Source organism: Papio anubis, chromosome 14 (genome assembly GCF_008728515.1).
Source record: "Papio anubis isolate 15944 chromosome 14, Panubis1.0, whole genome shotgun sequence".
In the NCBI taxonomy this organism is placed as follows: Eukaryota; Metazoa; Chordata; class Mammalia; order Primates; family Cercopithecidae; genus Papio; species Papio anubis.
Genome location: NC_044989.1, coordinates 27638543 through 27661609, shown reverse-complemented (window position 1 = coordinate 27661609; position 23067 = coordinate 27638543). Strand labels below are relative to the sequence as shown.

The following is a 23067-nucleotide window of genomic DNA, read 5'->3' as shown; positions in this document are numbered from 1 at the left end:
GCTATCCAGGTTTATTTTAGTTGCTATTTGCCTTGTATATCTTGTCCTGTCTTTTTTTCTTTTCACCCTTCATTGTGTCTCATAAACAGCACATACCTGGATTTTAGCCTTTTGTTGGCTTGTTTGATTTATTAATTTTTTTATAACTGCGATACTTTTTTCTTTTTACTAGAGAATGTAATCCAGTCACATTTGTTGGGAGTTCTGATTTATTTGAATTTATTTTAAATGTGTTATGTTACAATAAACCACTCTTTAGAACACTATTTTTCAAACTCATTAAGGCTGTAGAGCAGGGGTCCCCAGACCCTGGGCCACAGACCAGTACTGATCCGTGGCCTGTTAGGAACCAGGCTGCAAAGCAGGAGGTGAGTGGCAGGCAAGTGAGCAAAGCGTCATCTGTATTTACAGCCACTCCCCATTGCTCACATTACCTCCTGAGCTCCGCCTCCTATCAGATCAGCAGTAGCATTAGATTCTCATAGGAGCGTGAACCCTATTGTGAACTATACATACAAGGGATCTAGGTTGTACACTGGTGAGAATCTAATGCCTGATGATCTAAGGTGGAGTATTGAGGAGCAGCTGCAAATACAGATTAACATTAGCAGAGAGGTTTGACTGCACAGAAACCATAATAAGTCAACTGCTTGCAGACTCATGTCAAAACCTTATCAGTGAGTGGCAAGTGACAGTTAAGCTGTATCTGGTGGCAGGCTTAACTTTATAGTGGCAAGTGAGTTGATGTACTTCAGTTGTACAGCTGCATCTGGTAGCAGGCTTTAAGTCAGAATCCGACAGTTATTTTAGCCCACACATGGGCCACCCATTATTTTATTTACCATGCCTCTTTCTCACGCTGCACACTTGTCTCAGTCACAGTTTTGGTAAGCCAATGAGCTAATCCTAGCCAAAATGAGTAAAAAATAAACGTCACTGGAGAGCTTCTTTGAAAAGGGGGGAAAGACCCAGTGATGAGACAGCAGAAGACTTTAAGACTGGCAACAAAATGAAAGCTGCATTTAAAAGAAAATACCAAGAGTCCTATTTAAATTACGGGTGCATTGCAATAGGTGATTTCACATTCTCCAAACCTGCTTTGTGTAATATGTGGTAACTGGCTATCCAACGAAGCCGTGAAACCTTAAAAACTGCTTTGCTACATGGAGACCAAGCACTGCACATTAAAAGACAAGCCTTTGGAGTTTAAAAAAAAAAAAAAAAGTGAACGGGAAGAACAGAAGCAATCATTGAAGGCCACAGCTTCATCAAATGTGTCTGTACTGACAGTATCATTGTTAGTGGCTAAACGCATCGCTAAAGCTAAGAAGTCCTTTACTGTTGGTGAAGAGTTGACCTTGCCTGCTGCTAAAGACATTTGTCATGAACTTTTAGGAGAGGCTGCAGTTCAAAAGGTGGCACAAGTTCCTCATTCAGCTGGCACCATAACTAGACAAATTGATGAAATAGCAGAAGACATTGAGGCACAATTGCTAGAGTGGATTAATGAGTCACTGTGGTACGCAGTCCAGGTTGATGAGTCTACCGATGTTGACAACAAGGCAACTATGCTTGTTTTGTGTAATGTATTTTTCAGGAAGATGTGCATGAGGATATGTTATGTGCACTTTTGTTGCCAGCCAACACCACAGCTGCAGAACTGTTCAAGTCTTTGAATGATTACATGTCAGGAAAACTGAACTGGTCATTTTGTGTGAGTATATGCGTGGACAGAGTGGCTGCCATGGCTGGACAGCTTTCTGGTTTCACTACTCAGATCAAAGAGGTTGCTTCTGAATGTGGGTCTACATACCATGTCATCCATAGAGAAATGCTGGATAGCCAAAAAATGTCACCTGAACTTAACAGCATTTTGCAGGATGTGATTAAAATTATCAGCCACATTAAAGTACATGCCCTTAACTCACGTCTCCTTCGCACAGCTCTATGAGGAGGTGGGCGCAGTGCACACGTCTTCTCTTATACACAGAAGTGAGATGGCTTTCTAAAGGTAGGTCACTGATCAGAGTTTTTGAGTTACAAGAGCCACTCCAGAGATTTCTTTGAGAAAAACAGTCACCACTGGCAGCACATTTCAGTGCCACAGAATGGGTTGCAAACTTTGCTTCCTTGTGTGACATATTCAACCTGCTCAACGAACTCAATCTGTCACTTCAGGGAGAACAACGACTGTGTTCGAGTTGTCAGATAAAGGGGCCGCATTCAAAACCAAACTGGAATTATGGGGGTGACAAGTGAACACTGGAATTTCTGACATGTTTCAAACATTAGCAGAGATTTTGAAAGAGACTGAGCCAGGGCCTTCTTTCCCCCAGCTGGTGCATGATCACATATCTCAGCTTTCAAAGGAGTTTGAGCATTACTTCCCAACCACAAAAGACCCCCCAAACTGGGAAGGAATGGATCCACAACCCATTTGTGGATAAGCCAAGGTGAATCGACTTTGTCCGTGCTGGAGGAGAACCAACTGCTTGAAATCGCAAATGACGGTGGCCTTAAAAGTATGTTGAAACAGCTTCAAATCTTCATACAGTCCAGATTGAAGTCAAGGCAGAATATCCAGAGATTGCCCCAAAAGCCCTGAAAAGCTTGCTTCCATTTCCAACGTCCTATCTTTGTGAGCAGGGTTTTCTGCAGTAACAGCAACCAAAATGAGATTATGGAGTAGACTGGACATAAACAACACACTTCAGGTATCACTGTCTCCTATCACCTCCAGATGGGACCGTCTAGTTGCAGGAAAACAAGCTTAGGGCTCCTACTGATTCAACATTATGGTGAGTTGTATAATTATTCCATTATATATTACATTGTAACAATAATAGAAATAAAGTGCACAATAAATGGAATGTGCTTGGATCATCCCGAAACCATTTCCTCCCCCTGATCCATGGAAAAATTGTCTTCCACAAAACCGGTCCCTGGTGCCAAAAAGGTTGGGGACCACTGCTGTAGAGCACAAGTCATGCTTTTTGTGGAATACCACAGAACATTAAACTTCAGTTAACTATATTCATACTTCCCATGAAATTGTGTGCTCTCTTCTGCTAGACTATAGGTTACATAAAGAATACTGCACTCAGGGGTTTAAGAAGAAAAGTTAAATTTGATAACATTGTGTCCATTCACTTAATGCCTTCTGAATTAAGTAGGAAAGGAGCACCATTATTTAACCTTTCCATCTCAGCATCTTAGTTCAGCTTGTAGAACACCAACGTTCTTCAGAAGTATAATTACTATTAAATAAAAATTACACAATAAATTATAAAATCGTAAAATATAAATCAGTCCAAAGGCTTTAGGTACATTTCTGGATAATATGTTGTAAGTTTTGGAGTCAGATCAACCTTGCTTTGAATCCTGGCCCTGCCATCTTCTACTGGGTGAACATGGATATGTTTTGTAATCTCTCTGATTTTCATTCTCCTTATCTGTGAAATAGGATGAAAATAATAATAACTTTCTCATGGGATTATTGTAATGGTTAAGTGAATTGATAGTTATAAAGTGTTTAGTGCAGTATTTATCATATAATAAGTCCTCTGGAAATATCTGCCATTATTAGTGTATTATTTCAATTGGACTTACTATATTAGGACCCCCAAAGGAGATGATTGTCTGAGTTGAATTTTAAAGGATTTGAATGGATTAGCTCAACTGAGAAGCAAAGGAAAGAACCTTCAGGCACACAGAATAGGCTGTGCAAAGATATTTTAAATATAAGTAAGATTTTAAGAATGAACAGTGTCAAGAGACCACCAGGAAAGCCACCATTCTTTCCTCTGTAACGTCACCTAGTGACACACTCAAAACAAGAAGTGGTGGAAAGGGATGAAATATAGGTCGTTTTTAGTATAGAATTATTGTTTCTTATGCTCTTATATAAATTGACTGTTAAGTAAATATTTGTGTGTTTTATCTATTGAATATCCAACATTATAGTCAAAATTGAAAGAATACCAATTGTCAAAGAAAGTAGCATATTGTGATTAAAAACTATAGCAGTGGAGTCAGAATAGCCGAATTAAAAATTCGCTCAACCCCTAACAGCTTTGTGTTTTTTTGATAAGCCAATACTTTTTGAATTCTCACTTTCTCCCTAAAACTGATGATAATGCCTGTTAAGCTCAAAATAACATAATGAGTTATTGATTATACATGATCACCAAAAACAGTAGATAAATTAAAATTTAATAATTGATTCCAGATTACATTATTTTTTCTTATGCTGATTTATCCTTCTAATTGTATTTTGCTTAGGATAAAATTAAAATCTGTTTTTATTTCTTTAAACTACATGAACAGATGGCAAAAAGATGTAACCCAGATAATTATAATGTAGTGACAGAAGTCATTCTAGAATTTAAAATTTACTATAATTAATTGGCAAAATACAAAATAAAATATTGGTTTTGTAGTTATTTGTCACTGTCATTTTTATTATTTTACAAATGCATACTTTTCTTGTCTTCAGTGAATTTAAAAGCAAGTCATCAGGAACTTTTGACAAATGACTTTGTTCCACCAAACCCTTTTTGCTCTGTTTTTCAGCATTCTGATTTTCCCACTTTCCAGTTCTTGTACACATACCTTTTGCCATCCAAAATGGCAATAGTTGTCCAATCCCCACTTCCTAATCCCCTGTACATACATATACATTTTGCCTGCCCTCACCTCTTGCAATCTCTAATTCCAAAATTAGCTCATTCTCCACCTCCCTATCCAACTTTTTTTCTTCCTCTAGGACTGTTCTCAGCTGGAAGTAAGGAGATGTATATATAATTATCCAAAAAGATTTGCTGAGCTTAGGTGGTATTTTAATTTTTATGTGTATGTTTAATGTTTTGAGTGATAAGCCTCTCCCAACACCTTGTATACTCAGCCCTCCATGCCATACTGGAAGAATAAAAAGGATGTGCCCCTTTTTGTCCCCACTTTTCTGACTATATTCCCAACTAAGTTTATAAAGACTCCCGTCACATAACTTCATTTCCAATTTGGAAATTTCATAACTGGCTTACTTTTTCCCTTGGGCTTCTGTCGTACATAGCACTTTTGCCCTGCTCTCACCCCATTGTATTATTTATTATGTACCTGTCATCTCTATATTATTTATCTGTATTACTTATTAGGCATCTGTCATCTCAACTTTCTATATAATGTCTTTTAAGCTGTAGACCATTCATTCAAAAATATTTATTTCTGCCCATGTTGGAATAACTAGTGAGCATCCAGAGATCACTAGACATGCAAAGAATCAGGAAAATGTGATCTATAACCAAGAGTGGGGAGAAAAACCACTCACTCAAAATAAACACAGAAAAACAGGGATGGTAGAATTAGCAAAAAGGCTTTTTTTTTTTTTTTTTTTGAGACAGGGTCTTACTCTGTTACTCAGGCTGGAATGCAGTGGTGCAATCAGAGCTCACTGCAGCCTCAACCTCCTAGGCACAAGCAATCCTTCTACCTTAGCCTCCCGAGTAGCTGCGACCACAGGTGCACGCCACCATACCCAGCTAATTTTTAAATTATTTGTAAAGACAAGATCTCCCTGTGTTGCCCAGGCTAGTCTCAAACTCTTGCGCTCAAACAGTCCTCCTACCTCAGCCTCTTAAAGTGCTAGGATTATAGACATGAGCAACCACGCCCAGCCAGAAAGGGATTTTAAAAGTCGTGTTACAAATGTGCTCAGTGATTTAAAGAAAAAGATGAACACAAGAAAAATGGAAGATATATGAATGAACCAAATTAGAGGTCTATAAAATGAAAAATACAATATCTGAAATAAAAAATTCACTGGATGAGCCTAATAGGGTGAACATGACAGAAGAAAGGATAAGTGAACTTGAAAAACTAGTAAAAGAGATTATCTAAACTGAAGCAACAGAGAAAAAAATGCACAGTGTCTGTGACCTGTGGAACAGTCTACCATATATGTCATTGGAGTCTTAAGAATAAAAGGAGAGAGAAGCAGAGAGGCACTAAAAGCATTTGAAGAAATAATGACTAAAATTTTTTAAACTTGATGCAAACTATGCAAACAATGAACATCCAGCAAGATGAGCATGATATAAACCACATCAGAGCACATTGTGATCAGATTCCTGCAAATCAGTTATAAACAGAAACTCTTAAAAGCACCCAGAGGTTAAGAAAAAAAAGACACACGTTACATATAGATGAACGAAGATTGACTGCAGACTTCCTGTCAGAAACAAGATGTAAGTCAGAAGAAAAAAAAATCTTTAAAGTGCTTGAAAAATAAACTGTCAACATGGAATTCTATATCTTTCTAATATAAAGGGGAAAGATAAAGACTTCCTAAAGACTTTTTAGGAAAATAAAAGAATTTATCACCAGAAAACTCACACTATAATAAATGTTAAAGGAAGTTCCTTTAGGTGGAACCAAAATGATTCCAAATGGAAACTCAGATCCGTCCAAAGGAATGAAGACCCCCAGAAATGGTAAATATATGGGTAAATACAAAGACTTTTTCTTCACTTCCTAATTTCTTTAAAAGGCAATTGACATTTTAAATTAATAAAGTAGTAACCTAGTATTGTGAGGTTCACATCATGTGGAAGTAAAATGTATGACAGTAGCACAAAGGTTAGAAAGAGGAAATGGAAGAATACGTAAAGTAGATTACATTTTTAAGTAAAGTGGTATGGTACTGTTTGAAAATAAAGTGTGATCGGTTTAAGATGCGTATTCTAAACACTAGATCAACCACTTTTAAAATAATGGGGGGGGGGGGGAATCAGCCAGGCATGGTGACTTATGCCTGTATTCCCAACACTTTGAGAGGCCAACGTAGGAGGCTCAGTTTAGGCCAGGCGTTCGAGACCAGCCCTGGGCAACTTACTGAGATTTGTCTCTACAGAAAAAAAAAGGAGGAGGAGGAGGAGAGAAGGTAGACTATAACACAGAAACGGGGAACGTGAAATGGAATACAGTTAATCCAAAAGAAAGCAGGAAAAGAAGAAGGAAATGAGTATTGTAATGTCATGTAGTGATATTGCTATGAAGAAAATTATTGGGAAGTAATGCTTCATGAATGTTTTCATGTTTCTGCATGATCAGGACTTTCTGAGCAAAGATTTCTGGCACCGGGTTAAAGAATGTTTTTTGTTTGTTTGAGAAGGAGTCTCGCTCTGTCGCCCAGGATGGAGTCAGTGGCGCGACCTCGGCTCACTGCAACCTCCGCCTCCCGGGTTCACGCCTTTCTCCTGCCTCAGCCTCTCGAGTAACTGGGACTACAGGCACCCGCCACCATGCCTGGCTAATTTTTTGTGTTTTTAATAGAAACAAGGTTTCACCGTGTTAGCCAGAATGGTCTTGATCTCCTGACCTCGTGATCCACCCGCCTTGGCCTCCCAAAGTGCTGGGATTACAGGCGTGAGCCACTGCGCCCAGCCTAAAGAATGTTTGAATGGCAAACAAGCCTTGGAAGTTAAAGACGTGTGGAGAGATTCAGAGACTTCTCCCCAAGATAATTTGTTTTCATGCTAGGGGTTGTAAACCTAGAGACCCTCCCCTTCTCCCCCTGAGATGATTTGTTTACAAAGCAAAGGTCAGTAAGTCATGTGCAGGTGATGCAAGCTGCTTCTTCCCCCACCCCAGAGGGGAGAAGGAGCAGCAGCTGTGTGTGAAAAGTCCTACATAGGCTCCAAATTTCATTACTGGGGAGTTATTCTTATCATGTAACCTTGTAGGGGACTGTTAGAACTAAACTATAAGTATGTAAATACTATCTCTGATTCAAAAACCTGGTGGTTTTTGTTTTTTGTTTGTTTGTTTGTTTTTGTCAGAATAAATAAGTCAATACTTAAAAATTATATCAAGAACGGAGTGTCTCCTATCAGGTGGTCTGGGAAGTCCTCTCTAAAGAGGTAACCTTTGAGCAGAGATGTGAATGAAGTCAGCCCTGTAAGACTGTAACATGGGAGAATACCATAATGTACTAATCTTTATTGTCTCTCTCATTGCCTGGTACACTTTTTCACACATACGTAAATTTTAAGTAGACAGGGGTCAAGGATATGACACTCTGAAAGACTGGTCACTTCTGGCTAGAGTGTTGTTTGTCCACTGTACAAATTCCAGAGTAGCTGCATCTTCAGACAAAATGACATTTTTGTCACAGACATTTTAGCTAGGAAAAGATAAGAGTTTCATGCCTGTAATCTCAGTGCTTTGGGAGGCCAAGGCGGGAGGATTGCTTGAGACCAGGAGTTCAAGAGTAGCGTGGGCAACATAGCGAGACCCCATTTCTACAACAACAACAAAAAATATTAGTTGGGCATGGTTGTGTGCCCCTATAGTCCCAGCTAATCAGAAGGCCAAGGCAGGAGGATCGTTTGAGCCCAAGAGTTCGAGGTTACAGTGAGCTGTGATTATACCACTGCACTCCAGCCTGGGCAACAGAGCAAGAACCTGTCTCTTAAATAAAAAGATATGGGTTAGAAATCAAGATCAGTTAAAAACTGTATAAAGCGTAATTTATGTTTCATTACCTTAAATAAATAATATATATGTCTCCAAATGAAGGGTTAGGGAACATAGAATGAATTTTTAGTTGGGAATTTTTTTTTACAGAGGTAGAAATAGATGTCACTAACTTGATTTTGAAATTACTCTCAGCCTTTTAAATGTGGCATATACAAATGCCGAGAAGAACAGATATGGTTGAAGAATACAGGCAGTAAGAATAATAAATTAGCGTAATGAATTTTAATTGGGTAATAACTAACAGTACAATCTCCTGTTATAGAGGCTTCTGTTGTCAGAAGCTTGCAGCCAAAAGGAGAAAAGATCAATGCAAAAGCCAAAAAGCAACACATTTGGTGACTTTTGGCTGAAGCCAATATTAGTGTGACCTCTTTAGTTGAAAGACTTCTCATCCCCATATAACCGGGTCATTTCTTCCTTTGGTTTGAATAATCTCTGAGAATCTGTAAAAACCACATCATTGTCAAGAAGTTAAGAGCAATTGATAAGTTGTTCTGGTAACACCTGTCAGTGAATTAACTCAGAGCACAAAACCCAGGCATTTAAGGAGTTGACAAGTATTATTAAACCTGTTTTGCAAGAGAAGAAGCTGGTTCAAAGAGGGAAAAGCTGTCAAAAGTAATACAATCAGTAAGTGGCTCAGGCCTCCTGCCTGGCACACCCAGGCTCTAACCACGTGGCCTCTCATGGCAGGGAAGACTGGGGCCATGTATGAACATTTATCCCTGTTCCTTTCAATCCAACCTAAAGACAATTGTGGCATTTTAAAAGCTATGCATTTGTTTTAAATTCAAATATATTTCTTAGGCATGGTTTTCTCTGTTCAGGTTTTCTCCCTCATTCAGAAATTTACACTGTTTTTACCTTTAAATGGTAGTAACAACGTATCTCTACTAATACTGTTTCCTTTTCTTTTTAATTTGAGCAATTTAATTTTTCTGTCTTTGACACTCTGTTAAACCTCTTTTTTTAAAATTAGAACAAATCATAGTAATGCTTTCATCCCAGGAGACAGTGCTTTGTGCAGATGCTTTCTTGAACCTGAGCATAATTTCATGATTTCAATAAGGAAGAAAGATAGGAAAGTCTAATTCAAAGTAAATTAGGATTTATAATTCAGAAATGCTTCTGCCTGTTTGTAACTAACTTTCTAGTTGCTCTCTCCACTCTTCAGTTTATTTACTTTAAAAAAAATTAAATCAGCCGTAAACTGTCTTAGTCTGGGTTTAACAGAAACTGGAGCATAAGACAGAGGCTTAAGTGCACATACTCGGTTAGCACCATAACCCAGGAGTCAAGAGCAGGGGACAGGGAAGAAGGAAGAGTGTATACAAAGGTATTTGACATTTGCAAGTTGACCACTGGCTGCTTAGTCCTTCAGGACAGTCTGAAGAGACAGAAGCCCAGGGGTGGGATGACAGCAGCATTCAGTAAGGCTCTGTTAGGTGACACCTGCAAGAAGCCAGCTAGTGCCCATGAAGAACTCGTGGCTAGTAAATGAGGCAGAGGCCACGTGAATCTGAAGTAGTGACAAGTGGTATCGTATAATACGCTGAAATATTCTTGTCATATGTATTTATGTACATAAGAATATAAAGTAAAACACGAACTTTTAGTCCCCACCTTTCTTTCTGAATACCTGTCATTTAACTTTTCACTTTTTATGCATGTACATATCATGGGAGAACATATACATATATCTTTTTCCTTTTTTTTATTATTTTTTTATTTTTTTATTTTTTTTTTGAGACAGTCTTGCTCAGTCGCCCAGGCTGGAGTGCGGTGGCGCGATCTCGGCTCACTGCAAGCTCCACCTCCCGGGTTCACGCCATTCTCCTGCCTCAGCCTACCGAGTAGCTGGGATTACAGGCACCCGCCACTACGCCCGGCTAGTTTTTTTGTGTTTTTAGTAGAGACAGGGTTTCACCGTGTTAGCCAGGATGGTCTTAATCTTCTGACCTCGTGATTCGCCCGTCTCGGCCTTCCAGAGTGCTGGGATTACAGGTGTGAGCCACCGCGCCCGGCCATCTTTTTCCTTTTAAAAAACATAAATCAGCCAGGCACGGTGGCTCACACATGCAATCCCTACACTTTGGGAGGCCAAGGCAGGAGGATCGCGTGAGCCCAAAAGTTTGAGACCAGCCTGGGCAACATGGCAAAACCCCATCCTACAAAAAATTAGCCGGAGGTGGTGGTGTGCACCTGTTGATCCCAGCTGTCTAGGAGGCTGAGTTGGGAGGGTCATCTGAGCCCAGGAAGTTGAGGCTGCAGTGAGCCATTTTTGTGTTGCACTCCAGCCTCAGCAACAGAGCAGACTCTGTCTCAAAAAAAAAAAATCAGGCCAGGCGCCATGGGTCAGGCCTGTAATCCCAGCTCTTTGGGAGGCTGAAGCAGGTGGATCAGGAGTTCAAGACCAGCCTGGCCAATATGGTGAAACCCCATCTCTACTAAAAATGCAAAAAATTTTAGCTGGGCATAGTGGTGCGTGCCTGTAATTTTAGCTACTCGAGAGGCTGAGGCAGGGAAATCGTTTGAACCCAGGAGGCAGAGGTTACAATGAGCCCAGATAACACCACTGCACTTGAGCCTAGGAGACAGAGTGAGACTCCACCTCAAAAAAAAAAAAAAAAGAATCAAACGTACTAATCTCCTTATTCCGTGACATATTTTCTTCACTCGTGTATTACTTGCATCGGGGTTAGGTTTAATGCCATTGTCAACAAGTTGATTTTGCCTTGGAGGTACATCAGGACACAATGATTAACATTTGTTGAATTAGTGCATGAATGAAGGAATATATCACTTCTAGTTACAGTTCTTGCTTATGGAAGAGGAATGCTGCTGATACTGGGAATGCAATGGGCAAGGTCTGGTAAAATATGAAGTTGTCATTGTCAGACAGTTGCCCAGTCATCCCTGCCAGTCTCCCCCTGCTTCCCTAATCTACACTTCCACATCCTCATTTCAGAACAGTAATAGATGCTATATTGGGGAGACACAGAAAAGAGACAGAGGGAGGCTGGCTGCTGTGGCTTATGCCTGTAACCCCAGCACTTTGGGAGGGTAAGGCAGGTAGATCACTTGAGGCTAGAAGTTCGAGACCAGCCTGGCCAACATGGTGAAACCCCCTCTCTACCCAAAATACAAAAATTAGCCTTGCCTGGTGGCGCATCCCTGTAATCCCAGCTACTCGCGTGGCTGAGGCAGGAGAATCACTTGAACCGAGGAGGTGGAGGTTGCAGTGAGCCGAGATTGTGCCACTGTACTCCAGCCTTGGTGACAGAGAGAGACTCCGTTTGAAAAAAAAAAAAAGAGAGAGAGAGAGACAAAGGGAGAGTCTTACAAAAATCTGTTCAATTAGCAAATATCTGTTAACTTCTTGTCAAGTGATAGACACATTGCATAAAATGGAGAACATGACATACTTGGTCCCTGTCCTCATGCAGGGAAAGTCTACAGTTGAGGGAAGAAAGACAAGAGTAGGGGAAGGATGCAGAAGAAAAAGAGGAGAAATTAGCAAAAGAGTGAAGAATTTCAGTGATCACTGAATTAATACAGTGCTTGTGTTAATAGAAGTTGTTTAGAAATGAGTTTAAATCCCAGCCATCTGCTCCCACATCAAACACACCTACTGTACCCATGATTTTGCCCTTCCCCCACATACATATGCATCCCAGTAATCATCTGGTGATTTTTAAATGAATTCTCACGTCAATAATAAAAATTACACTTGATTCAAACCAGTGAATTGTAACCCAGATCTAAGTATAAATATAGTGGAAATCGTAAGTTTCTTTAGTGACAGTCTTACTAATCAAGTTATTTGGCCTGTTTTTAGCCACATGGGATATTTTTTCTTTTTAAGGTTGCTGTGAGTGTTGTTTGTAGCAGCATCAGTAAGCCAAGAATTCACATAGTTACTCAATCACACAGATTACTCATCATTGCCTGTTCATAACAGAATCCTAAAATGTTTAAGATTTCTAATGCAAATCAAAATCTCATCATCACTTGTCATTGCTAAATTAAATGACAGGATAATAACATTACATTAAAACCATTTTTCTCTTGATTGAGTACCTTTTTCAGAAGTGAACCTTCTAGATGTATATTTTTTTCATCAGTACTATAAATGCATTTAGAATCCAAGATAAAAATAGAATTTAAAGGGGAGGAGTGGGATGTTTTCAAATTATTGAGAAGGCTCTTTTGAATCTCAACCATATTTGACAGTGTACTGCAAGGGAATGGAGTAGTTCAGCTCAATTTATTGACACTTTTAGAGCTATATAAGGGAGGTTAACAGGTTGAGCTTGGTCCTTATTGAAACAATCGTGTGTTCTTAGCATCAGTTATAAGTCATCCCCTTGCAAACTGGCTGTTAGGGACCTAGAGGAATTGGCATTGCTTTGTTCTAATATAAGATACTGGCTTCAGGTAGATCACAATCTATGTGGGAAATTAATATAGATTTCTAACCTGTAAAAGCAGCATAGGTTCTCAGTGGCCTTACTATTGTGAACTTACTTCTTTACCTTTCTTCCCTATCTAAAGCTAATTAACCTTTTATGGTCACACCTACCCTCTTTTTATCTCTCCCTCTGGCCCTTGGTCCACTTCTTTGTGGCCAACTAGCCAATGTTTGTGCCACCTGCGCCCATCTTCTTCACGTGCCCTAGAACTCCCCAGAACGCCTCTTTCATTTTAAAGTCAATCATTTCCTTCCATCCTTCAAATATTTTATTTCTTCATACCTTCCATCTTTAATATGAAATATAAAAATCATACCCTGGATCAAACCTTTTATTATTTTTGCCTCACTTAATACTATCAGTATTAGGCAATAATAGCATTATGGTAAAAATTCTTACCTCTTGGAGAAACTGATGAAGGTATTGACTCAAACAAGATTGGCTATGAGATGATAATTATTAAATTATTAAATCTGGATGATAGGTGAATGAGGGCAAGGGAAGTCAATATGCTGCTTTCTCTACTTTTATAGGTTTGAAACCTTCCATAATAAAAATTTAAAAATAACTTAGCTCTTTAGGGTTCCTTTTTTAAAACAGATGCTCTTTTTGAGTGAGCGCATGAAATGATGTGGTATGCAGTATGGCCTAAGACTAAAACCTGATCCTGCTGTCTGAACACCCCACTCTTACTCTACCCCTTAGTAAACAAAAAAGATTCTTTAGTACCTGGAATTGTAACTTCCCTCTCTCCTTAGGTCCTGTACTTGATTATCAGAATCCTGATACACTTCCTGCTTCTTGTTAAAGTAACCAGATAAATCCATATAGAAATATACATTAATTTCATCCCGTTTATTAAATCCCACTGTGAATAAAGTTCTGTGCTGGCATTAGGAAAGGGAATATGAAGGAAAGGTATTCATGAATAACCCTGATGCAGTACACTAGCCACAGTAGTGGGCTCTAGGAGACAGAGAGGAATTCTGTCAAAGAGACTCATTCTTGATAATGATGCAAACTACTAAATGTCATCCTAAAGGAAGAGACAATCTTCCTTGCTTCTGCTCGTAATTCTAAGTGTTAAGACTATTTAGAGCTCTACCATATAGCCTTCCCTCTCTTCTAAAGAACTTAAATTGATTACAGTTACCAATATGCCTTTTTTCTTCTCTTTTTAAATTACAATAGTCTTACTTCTCGTTTGCCAAAAACTGGAGAAACCATCCACGGACATAAGTTTTTTATTGGCTTTGGAGGGAAAGGTGCCAACCAGTGTGTCCAAGCTGCTCGACTTGGAGCAACGACATCCATGGTGTGCAAGGTAAGTATAAAGTATAGTGGAGAGGATTCTAGAGGTAAGAATCTGGTTTTAAGACTGGAGTTCATTGTTTTTATTTTTTTCAACCATTTTAAAGTGAACCATTCAGCGGCTTATAAAACGTAGAGTGGCATTTAATACATTCAACCACCACTTCTGTCTTGTTACAGAACTTTACTATCATTCCAAAACAAAATCCCTTACCCCTTAAGCAGTTCCTTCTTATTCTGTCTTCCATTTAAGGCCCTGGGAACCACCAGTCTTCATTCTATCTCTATGGATTTATCTGTTCTGGACATTTCATATAAATGGAATATATATTATGTGACATTTTGTACCTGGCTTCTTTCACTTAGCATACTGGTTTTGGGGTACAACATTGTAGCATATATCAGTATTTCCTTCCTTTTTATGATTGAATAATATTCCGTTGTATGGATATACCACAATTTTTTTGTTCATCAATAAATGGATTGATGGATGCTTGGGCTGTTTCCACATTTTGACTCTTATGAATAGCATTGCTACCAACATGCATATACGTCTACTTGAGTACCTGCTTTCAGTTCTTATGGAAGTTTATTGTTTTTAAAGATCTAAATGAGAGAGAGTAGTCTCCCTTGTCCTTTATATTAATGTCTGCCTCATTACATCCTCTGGGAAGTAGCAGTTCTCAAATAACTTAATGCTGCATTCCCTGAATGTAATGAGTTTCTAACTGGGGTGTGAGAAGTGAGGGAAATTAGCCTACTCCAGTGGGTTTCTGTCATCCAGCTTCTAAACAACAGCATGAGTCATCCTGTTTTTAGCAGGTTTCACTGCAGCAACACAGCTTTTGGAAACTTCGTGTAATAATAACTGGTGATTTACTCATCTCTAAGTCATTTTCTTCTAATGCTGTATCTTAGATCTGAAAAGAATCTTGGCCTTAATGAACTGCACATAACTGATCTTTTGGCATTGTTTTGTTTTCATGTATGTAGAGATATGATATTGTAACATCCAGTATTCCTGTTTTTATCCATGCTACTGAAATAATTTGAAAATAAATTAAATGGGCTGCCAAAAGTTTACATTTTTCATTTTTCATGAAATTTTAAGGTGCTAGCATTATAGTATTAGTATAACAGGAAAGGTAGATAACTGTGTTTGTTTGATTTTTAGGGAAAGCCAGGCTGGGTCTGTACATTATTAAAGGGCAAGAAAAATACAAGGAACTTAAAAGAATGAGCTTTCTCCTGTGAACTATATAGATTTTACCAAAATTCTCAAAATGTCATTTTTCATTGCAGTCAGCACTTTTCTCTCCACAGGAGTTTTAAATGATGTTTAAACTATACAATTATCACTTCATCTACTAGTGAACTGTAATTTTATGTCTAACCTATGATTAACATAATTTTCACATGGCTATTGGGTCAAAAACATCACGTGAAGCATAAGATTCAAAGTAAGAAACCCTCTTTCGCTAAGATTGAGCTCTTGATAGATTTAAAATATCATTGTAATTAATCAGCAACTAATTATGTCCCAGGAATTATGGGGCTGTGAGAGGGGGCTGATTAAAAACTTAGGCCTGACCCATCTCGTACCTGATTAGCTGTGGAAGGTTTGGAGAGTGATCAGATGGTGCTGACTTAATTAAGAGGACCTGGGAACTGGAAAGAGGATGATACAATTTCCTGTGTAGGAAAACCTGGACGTAGAATTGGCGTTGGAAGCTATGTACCCAAAATGGCTTCCTGAAAGAGGGGAGTTCCTAGAGCTGGAGACGTTAAAGGAGAGATTAGAGAACCCCTCCGTCTTGGAAGCTTTATAGAAGCTATTTATGTAGCCATTAAAGTCAAGATTGGATGTCCCCTGGGATCTCTTCCAAGCCTAAGATTATGAAATTGGTTTTATTTTAGGTCTGTTGAATTTGAGGTAAAGAAAGAAATGACAAAGAGAAATATTTGAATTATGGAACTGAACTTGGGAAATGAATCCTAAAACCATATGAGTGGATGGGAGAGGAATAGAAGCAGGGGGCTGTATTTTGGGAAATGTTCCAGTTAGGAGGTTGATTAAAGCAAAAGTACTATTTGCGTATGACGGTTTATGTTAGCATCTGTACAATGTTGAAAGTTCTATATATCTACCATGCCCCTGATTTAGTCATCTAATGTTTAGCACCGCAGTGGATTTTAGCCTGTGTGTCTGCATAGCAAAGGATCAAAAAACATGACTGTAGCTAAAACCTATCCAGGGTAACTTTGGTTAGATAACCTGGGACCTTTAGACATGGAATTATTTAAAAGCTTAAGCAAATTGCACAATATTCTTAGACTTCTTAAAAAGAAAATAATATATTTTTATAATAGAAGTTATTTCTGTCCATTAATCATATTTTATCCATTGTGAAATACATTTTTATTAAGCAAATTAGTCAAACTTGCTTTATAGCAGGTTTTTTGTTTGTTTGTTTGTTTGAGACGGAGTCTCGCTCTGCCGCCCGGGCTGGAGTGCAGTGGCCGGATCTCAGCTCACTGCAAGCTCCGCCTCCCGGGTTTACGCCATTCTCCTGCCTCAGCCTCCCGAGTAGCTGGGACTACAGGCACCCACCACCTCGCCCGGCTATTGTTTTGTATTTTTTAGTAGAGACGGGGTTTCACCGTGTTAGCCAGGATGGTCTCGATCTCCTGACCTCGTGATCCGCCCGTCTTGGCCTCCCAAAGTGCTGGGATTACAGGCTTGAGCCACCGCGCCCGGCCTATAGCAGTTTTTTAAAGATGACAAGTTCTAAGTAGAAACCAAAACTATGAAATTTATCAAGATAAAAATGAACAGATGGAGCAAAAGAAAAACAGGTAAAAATTTTCTATGGCTTTCTCAGCAAGATTGATTTACCTGTTACCACCTATAACAAACTAAACTTCAAGCTCTTACAAAGTAAGACTGATGGCCCAAACAAACTTCTTATATTGAGCTAGGGAGAAATATTTGTTAAGATATTGTGACAAAGAATATTAAAAGAGTTACCTCAATATTTATACAGTGATACACGTATAATGAAACATTTGAAGTACTTAAAAGTTATTTAGTCAGTTTTTAACTGAGTCATGGACCAAAGCTACAGTCCAGTGATAAATGGAGATGGTATTTTCAGATTTAAAATCCCCCCAGATATTGTATAATATGAAAGTCGTCCTCCCAGGACAAAGAGCCTATTAGGACGTCTTTCTTGAGACTTCACCTGAGTTAAGTGTTTCCTGCTCCATTCCATCGAAGCCAAATGTTAAGAGGAGGAAGTTATTCCTAAACATCAAAAATTGGCAGTTCAGGAGAGGACCATGGTCAAGTAAGGAACTCAAGATGCAGTGGCCCAATATGAGCACAGAAACCATGAGCAGGTATGAACCCAAATGACCCAGGTCAGGAATCAGCAAACTGGAAACACCTTCAAAAAATTACCCTGTCTTACTTCCTTCAAATATGAGACTGTCAAACTCTCTAATACAGGTAGCTATCTGTTCTCCCTTCAGAACCATCAAGCATGAAGTTTTGTGACAGAGGCGATACTGATGCAGGCTGCCCTGGTGGGCTTAGCCAGGGAGGGTTCTTGGCTTTGCCCAGGCAAGAATTTAAGAGTGAGCCAAGGATAAGAAAAAGCCACTTTGACTGAACCAGTGCTGCACGGCTAACCCATAGGCTGGGTGCCCAGAGGGTAGTGTATGGACGGTTAGCAACTATATTTACATGTACTTTAAATTATATGCTAATTAAGAGGTGGGTTATGCAGAACTTTTTGGAAAAAGGGTGGGGAATTTTCAGAACTATATAAGGTAACTTCCGGGCCATTGCCATGGCATTTGTAAACTATCCTGGGTCCAGTAGGAGCGTCTTGTGCTAATGAGCAGTGAGAGCAACTAGAGGTCACTTTCCTCCGTTTCAGCCAGCTTCTTCATTGCACCATGTTTTGACCAGATCCTGCTTCCACCAGCAGGGTCCAACCGGAAAGTAAGACCTGCTGGCCTCCTAACTCGGTGTATTAAGGCGGCGTTCAAAGTCCAGTCCTCAGACTGGTGCCAGGCTGCATGTAGATTGTCACTGGTCCAAACAGTACAGGAATGGAGAGTAAGCAGTTAGGATCATTTATAGCAATTTGACAGAATAACTTCATAGCTGTTGAATATAATAGTAATAATAAATTAGGCCTTGTAGTTTGTATGACTCTTTTTTGTTTTCATCTCCTTGTTATTGTATTTTATAAAATAGTCCACAATGGGTTGAAAGCAAGAAAAGGAAAACAAGGCCAATGTTTCTCCATGGATAGCTTGAAAAGCAGTGCATTAGAGTATCCATCACCTTAACCAAAAAGTACCTTCTGTGCTAGATTACTGTGGGAGAATCATCTGATCATGCATTGAGATTTTCATTTTCAGAGATCAAAAATTAGTCACCAGGTCTTTCCAGGTAATATGTAATGAGGAGAAATCTGTCCTTTCCTGAACTCTGTTGAAAGACAGCTAGCTAAAAGTAGTTGGCTCTGTTGATTGGAATGCTCAGCCATATGTTCAAACAAATGATCCTATAACCAAGCAAATAGTATACACCTTATATAAGAAGAAATGGTAGAAATGAGAGAAAATAACTGGATTATCTCAAACCTATCACCACTCTCATATAATCAGGCCTAATAATGGTGATTGTAGCATTAACTTTGTGTGTTAAAGGTCTTCATTTTTTTCTGAGACAGGATCTCACTCTGTTGCCCAAGCTAGAGTGCAGTGGTGCAATCTGGGCTCACTGCAGCCTCAACCTCCCCGGGCTCAGGTGATCCTCCCACCTCAGCCTCCCAAGTAGCTGTGACTACAGGCACATGCCACCATACCCAGCTAATTTTTGTATTTTTTTGTAGAGACAAGGTTTCACCGTGTTGCCCAGGCTGGTCTCAAACTCCTGAGCTCAAGCAGTCAGCCTGCCTTGGCCTCCCAAAGTGCTGGGATTACAGGTGTGCATCACCATGCCCAAAGGCCTTTTTTTTTTTTTTCAGAGACAGGTTACCTAGGCTGTAGTATTATGGTGTAGTCACAACTCACTGCAGCCTCAAACTCCTGGGCTCAAGCAATCCTCCCACCTCAGCCTCCAGAGTAGCTGAGACTATAGGCATGCAGCACCACACCCAGCTAATTTTTTAATTTTTTGTAGAGATGGGGTCTTGCTGTGTTGCTGAGGCTGGTCTCGAACTCCTGTCCTCAAGCAGTCCTACCACCTCAGCCTCCCAAAATGCTAGGATTGCAGCATAAGCCACCATGCCTGGCCTAAACGCCATTATCAAGGTAAACACCCCTTTATCTAGGATTTAAACAACCAGCAAGCTTAAATAACTGAGATTTTATAGATTCTTCTTATGTATTTTGTTGTAAGGCCACAAATGACAATATATAAGTTAATTTGAAGGATTTATTCAAAAAAGTAACAGCTGGGTTTTGTATGACAACAAATGCAACTTAGTCTCCTCAACCAGCTGTTCATTATAACCCTCAGGCACTGAAAAGTCACAAAATGTCTTCAGTTGCAAGGATTAAATTATATTCATCTTAGTTTTAGTGTTAAACCTATTTTCTGTATTCTAATGCTTTGAAATTGGTAACCTGTTTTAATATATGTGATAACTTCTCGAGCAGAATATTCAATTTCATGTGGCCTTGGATACGATATTTTGATCTCCTATGTTTTATTCACCCCAAGTGTATGTTGAAGAGTAGAATTACTAGATGGTTTCTGCCATTTGAGGATTCCAAGCAGCCTAAACAACCATTCCTCAATCATTTTGCAAAATAGAAGTTATGGTGCTGACTGAAGTTGCCCTCCTTAGCTTCAGGTCATAGTTCTGGACTCTGGAAGCCCTGCCAAAGCTCTGCTTCAGTGCAGAAGGACCCCTCCCAGTGATAAGAGTGAAAGAAGCATCTCAACACCCTTAGCTGAAGAAATGCTCTTGTTCGTCATATACCCAGCCCTTTTGCTTTCCATTACCCTTGCTGCATTGTCAAATATAGAAGCCACTAGCCACTTGTGGATATTTAGATTTAAATGTAATCAAAGTTAAAAATTGAATTCCTTAGTCACACAGTCTGTATTTTGAGTGTCTGTATTGGGCAGAACAAATAGAAAACATTTTCTGTATTGAACAGCACAGATATAGAACATTTCATCACTGCAGAAAGTTCTGTCGGATGGCACTACTCTACAATATTCAGGACAGAACTGAACCTGGGATTTCCAAAGAGCATGTTGAGTTCTGAGCGTTCCCTTTTGGCTTATGTGCAAGCGCTTGTCCATAGTTGCTCTTGACCTGGCTTCCTTCATGTGGAACAAGCTCACACAGACAGGCTATTTCAGACTATGTGGGTTTCCAAGAATCTTTCTGCCCAAAAGTATTTCACTGCTATAGGCAAAAGAGTGTGAGAGTGCCTTCAAGGAAGCTGTTGAAAACAAAACCTTGTATGGAACCATTCTAGAATAGTTTGGGTGCTTGTAGTCATGTTCCTTCAAGAATGGAACATGACAGCCGGGCGTGGTGGCTAATGCGTGTAATCCCAGCACTTTAGGAGGCTGAGACAGGAAGATCACCTGAGGTTAGGAGTTCAAGACCACCCTGGCTAACATGGTGAAACCTCATTTCTACTAAAAATACAAAAATTAGCCAGGTATGATGGTGCACACCTGTAATCCCAGCTATTCAGGAGGCTGAGGCAGGAGAACCACTTGAACCCAAGAGGCAGAGGTTGCAGTGAGCCACGATTGCACCATTGCACTCCAGCTTGGGCAACAAGAGCGAAACTCCATCTCAAAAAAAAAAAAAAAAGAATGGAACATGACTACAAGATGGGTCCAAGGGAAATGAACAGAAGGGCAACTGATGTGATCACATCCTAAAGAGTCTCCAGTAAGCTTTTAAGAAGGCTAGACTAACAAATATGAAATTGCCAACAATATAAGATGATATTGAACTATGGGCTTGATTAGGAATGTCATAGGAGGTCTGGAGATGAGAGGATTAACAAGGGCCAGAGTAGGGAAGGTAGACCTTAAATTGATACCTGAAAAACAGGTGAGGTTTGATTTGGTGGAGGAGAGGGCAAAGGACTTCTAAGTTCTCAGAAATGATGGTAAGGAAGCAGACAGGTTTCTTTCTATTGATATATCCAGAAAGGAACAATTTTCTGTGGAAGAATGGAACACACCAGGAGTGACTGAAGCCTGGATTGAGACATAGTCCATTGAAGTAGTGCTCACTGGCAGGACAGAAAAATAGAAGTTCAGTTCAGAAGTATAGTTCAGAGGTAGCAAGCCGAAAGGCCTACAGGAACCAAGCAGGTCACAGAAATTGCAGTAGGCTAGATAGGGACTGTGATGAAGTCAAGAGTCTATGCCCACTTGAAGGCACTTACCTCTCAGTTCCAGACGGTTTGCCTTGCAGGAATGTGGACGCGGCGTTACCAGAACCTCTGAATGTTCAGAACCTCCTGGACATCTGTCTGTTTTTGTGAAGTCTTCTAATATTTAAGTATTGAGAACTGATTAAAATTAAAAACAAAATTAAAATTAAAACAAAAATAACAGGGCATTCATAGCAAAACCTGCACACAGATATTTATAGCAGCTTTATTCATAATTTCCCAAACTTTGAAGACATCCTTCAGTAGACAAATGGATATTTAAACTCTGGTACATCCAGATGCTGGAATATTATTCAGCTCGAAAAAGAAATTAGCTATCAAGGCACAAAAAGACACAGAGGAACTTTAGTTGCATATTACTAAGTAAAAGAAGTCAGTCTGAAAAGGCTACATACTGTGTAATTACAACTGTATGATATTCTGGAAAAGGCAAAACCATATGGAGACAATGAAAAGATGAGTGTTTGCCAGAGGCTCGTGGGGAGAGAGGGATGAATACACAGAACACGGAGGATTTTTAGGGTAGTGAAACGATTGTGTATAGTACTATAACGGTGGATATATGACATTTTATATTTGTCAAAGCCTATAGAATATTCAACACCAAGAGTGAACCCTAATGTAGACTATGGAGTTTGAGTGATAATGATATGTCATGTAGGTTTATCAGTTGTAACAAATGTACACTTAGTTGCAGGATGTTAATAGTGGGGGATACTAGTTGTAGGAAGAGACAAAGTATATGGGAACTCTGTACTGTCTACTCACTTATGCTGAGAACTTAAAACTAGTTTTTAAAATAAAGTCTATTTTGGCCGGGCGCAGTGGCTCACACGTGTAATCCCAGCACTTTGGGAGGCCGAGGCGAGCGGATCACAAGGTCAAATCGAGACCATCCTGGCTAACATGGTGAAACCCCGTCCCTACTAAAAAATACAAAAAATTAGCCGGGTGTGGTGGCAGGCGCCTGTAGTCCCGGCTACTGGGAGGCTGAGGCAAGAGAATGGCGTGAACCCGGGAGGTGGAGCTGGCAGTGAGCTGAGATTGTGCCACTGCACTCCAGCCTGGGCGACAGAGAGAGTCTGCGTCTCAAAAATAAAATAAAATGAATAAAAAATAAAGTCTGCATGGAGACTATCCTGGCTAACACGGTGAAACCCCGTCTCTACTAAAAAAGTACAAAAAACTAGCTGGGCGAGGTGGCGGGCGCCTGTAGTCCCAGCTACTCGGGAGGCTGAGGCAGGAGAATGGCGTGAACCCGGGAGGCGGAGCTTGCAGTGAGCAGAGATCCGGCCAC

General features: G+C 39.7%; 1 protein-coding gene across 9 annotated transcripts in view; it reads left to right on the top strand.

Annotated features, from left to right (window-relative positions):
* Window positions 1-23067, top strand: part of RBKS (ribokinase) — a 115169-nt gene that overhangs the window by 17381 nt on the left and 74721 nt on the right. For all 9 annotated transcript variants that reach the window (XM_031655516.1, XM_009183909.4, XM_031655520.1 and 6 more), the window contains exon 2: window positions 14199-14331. In XM_031655516.1, coding sequence (XP_031511376.1) covers window positions 14199-14331 — 133 coding nt within the window. The remainder of the gene's footprint in view (window positions 1-14198; window positions 14332-23067) is intronic.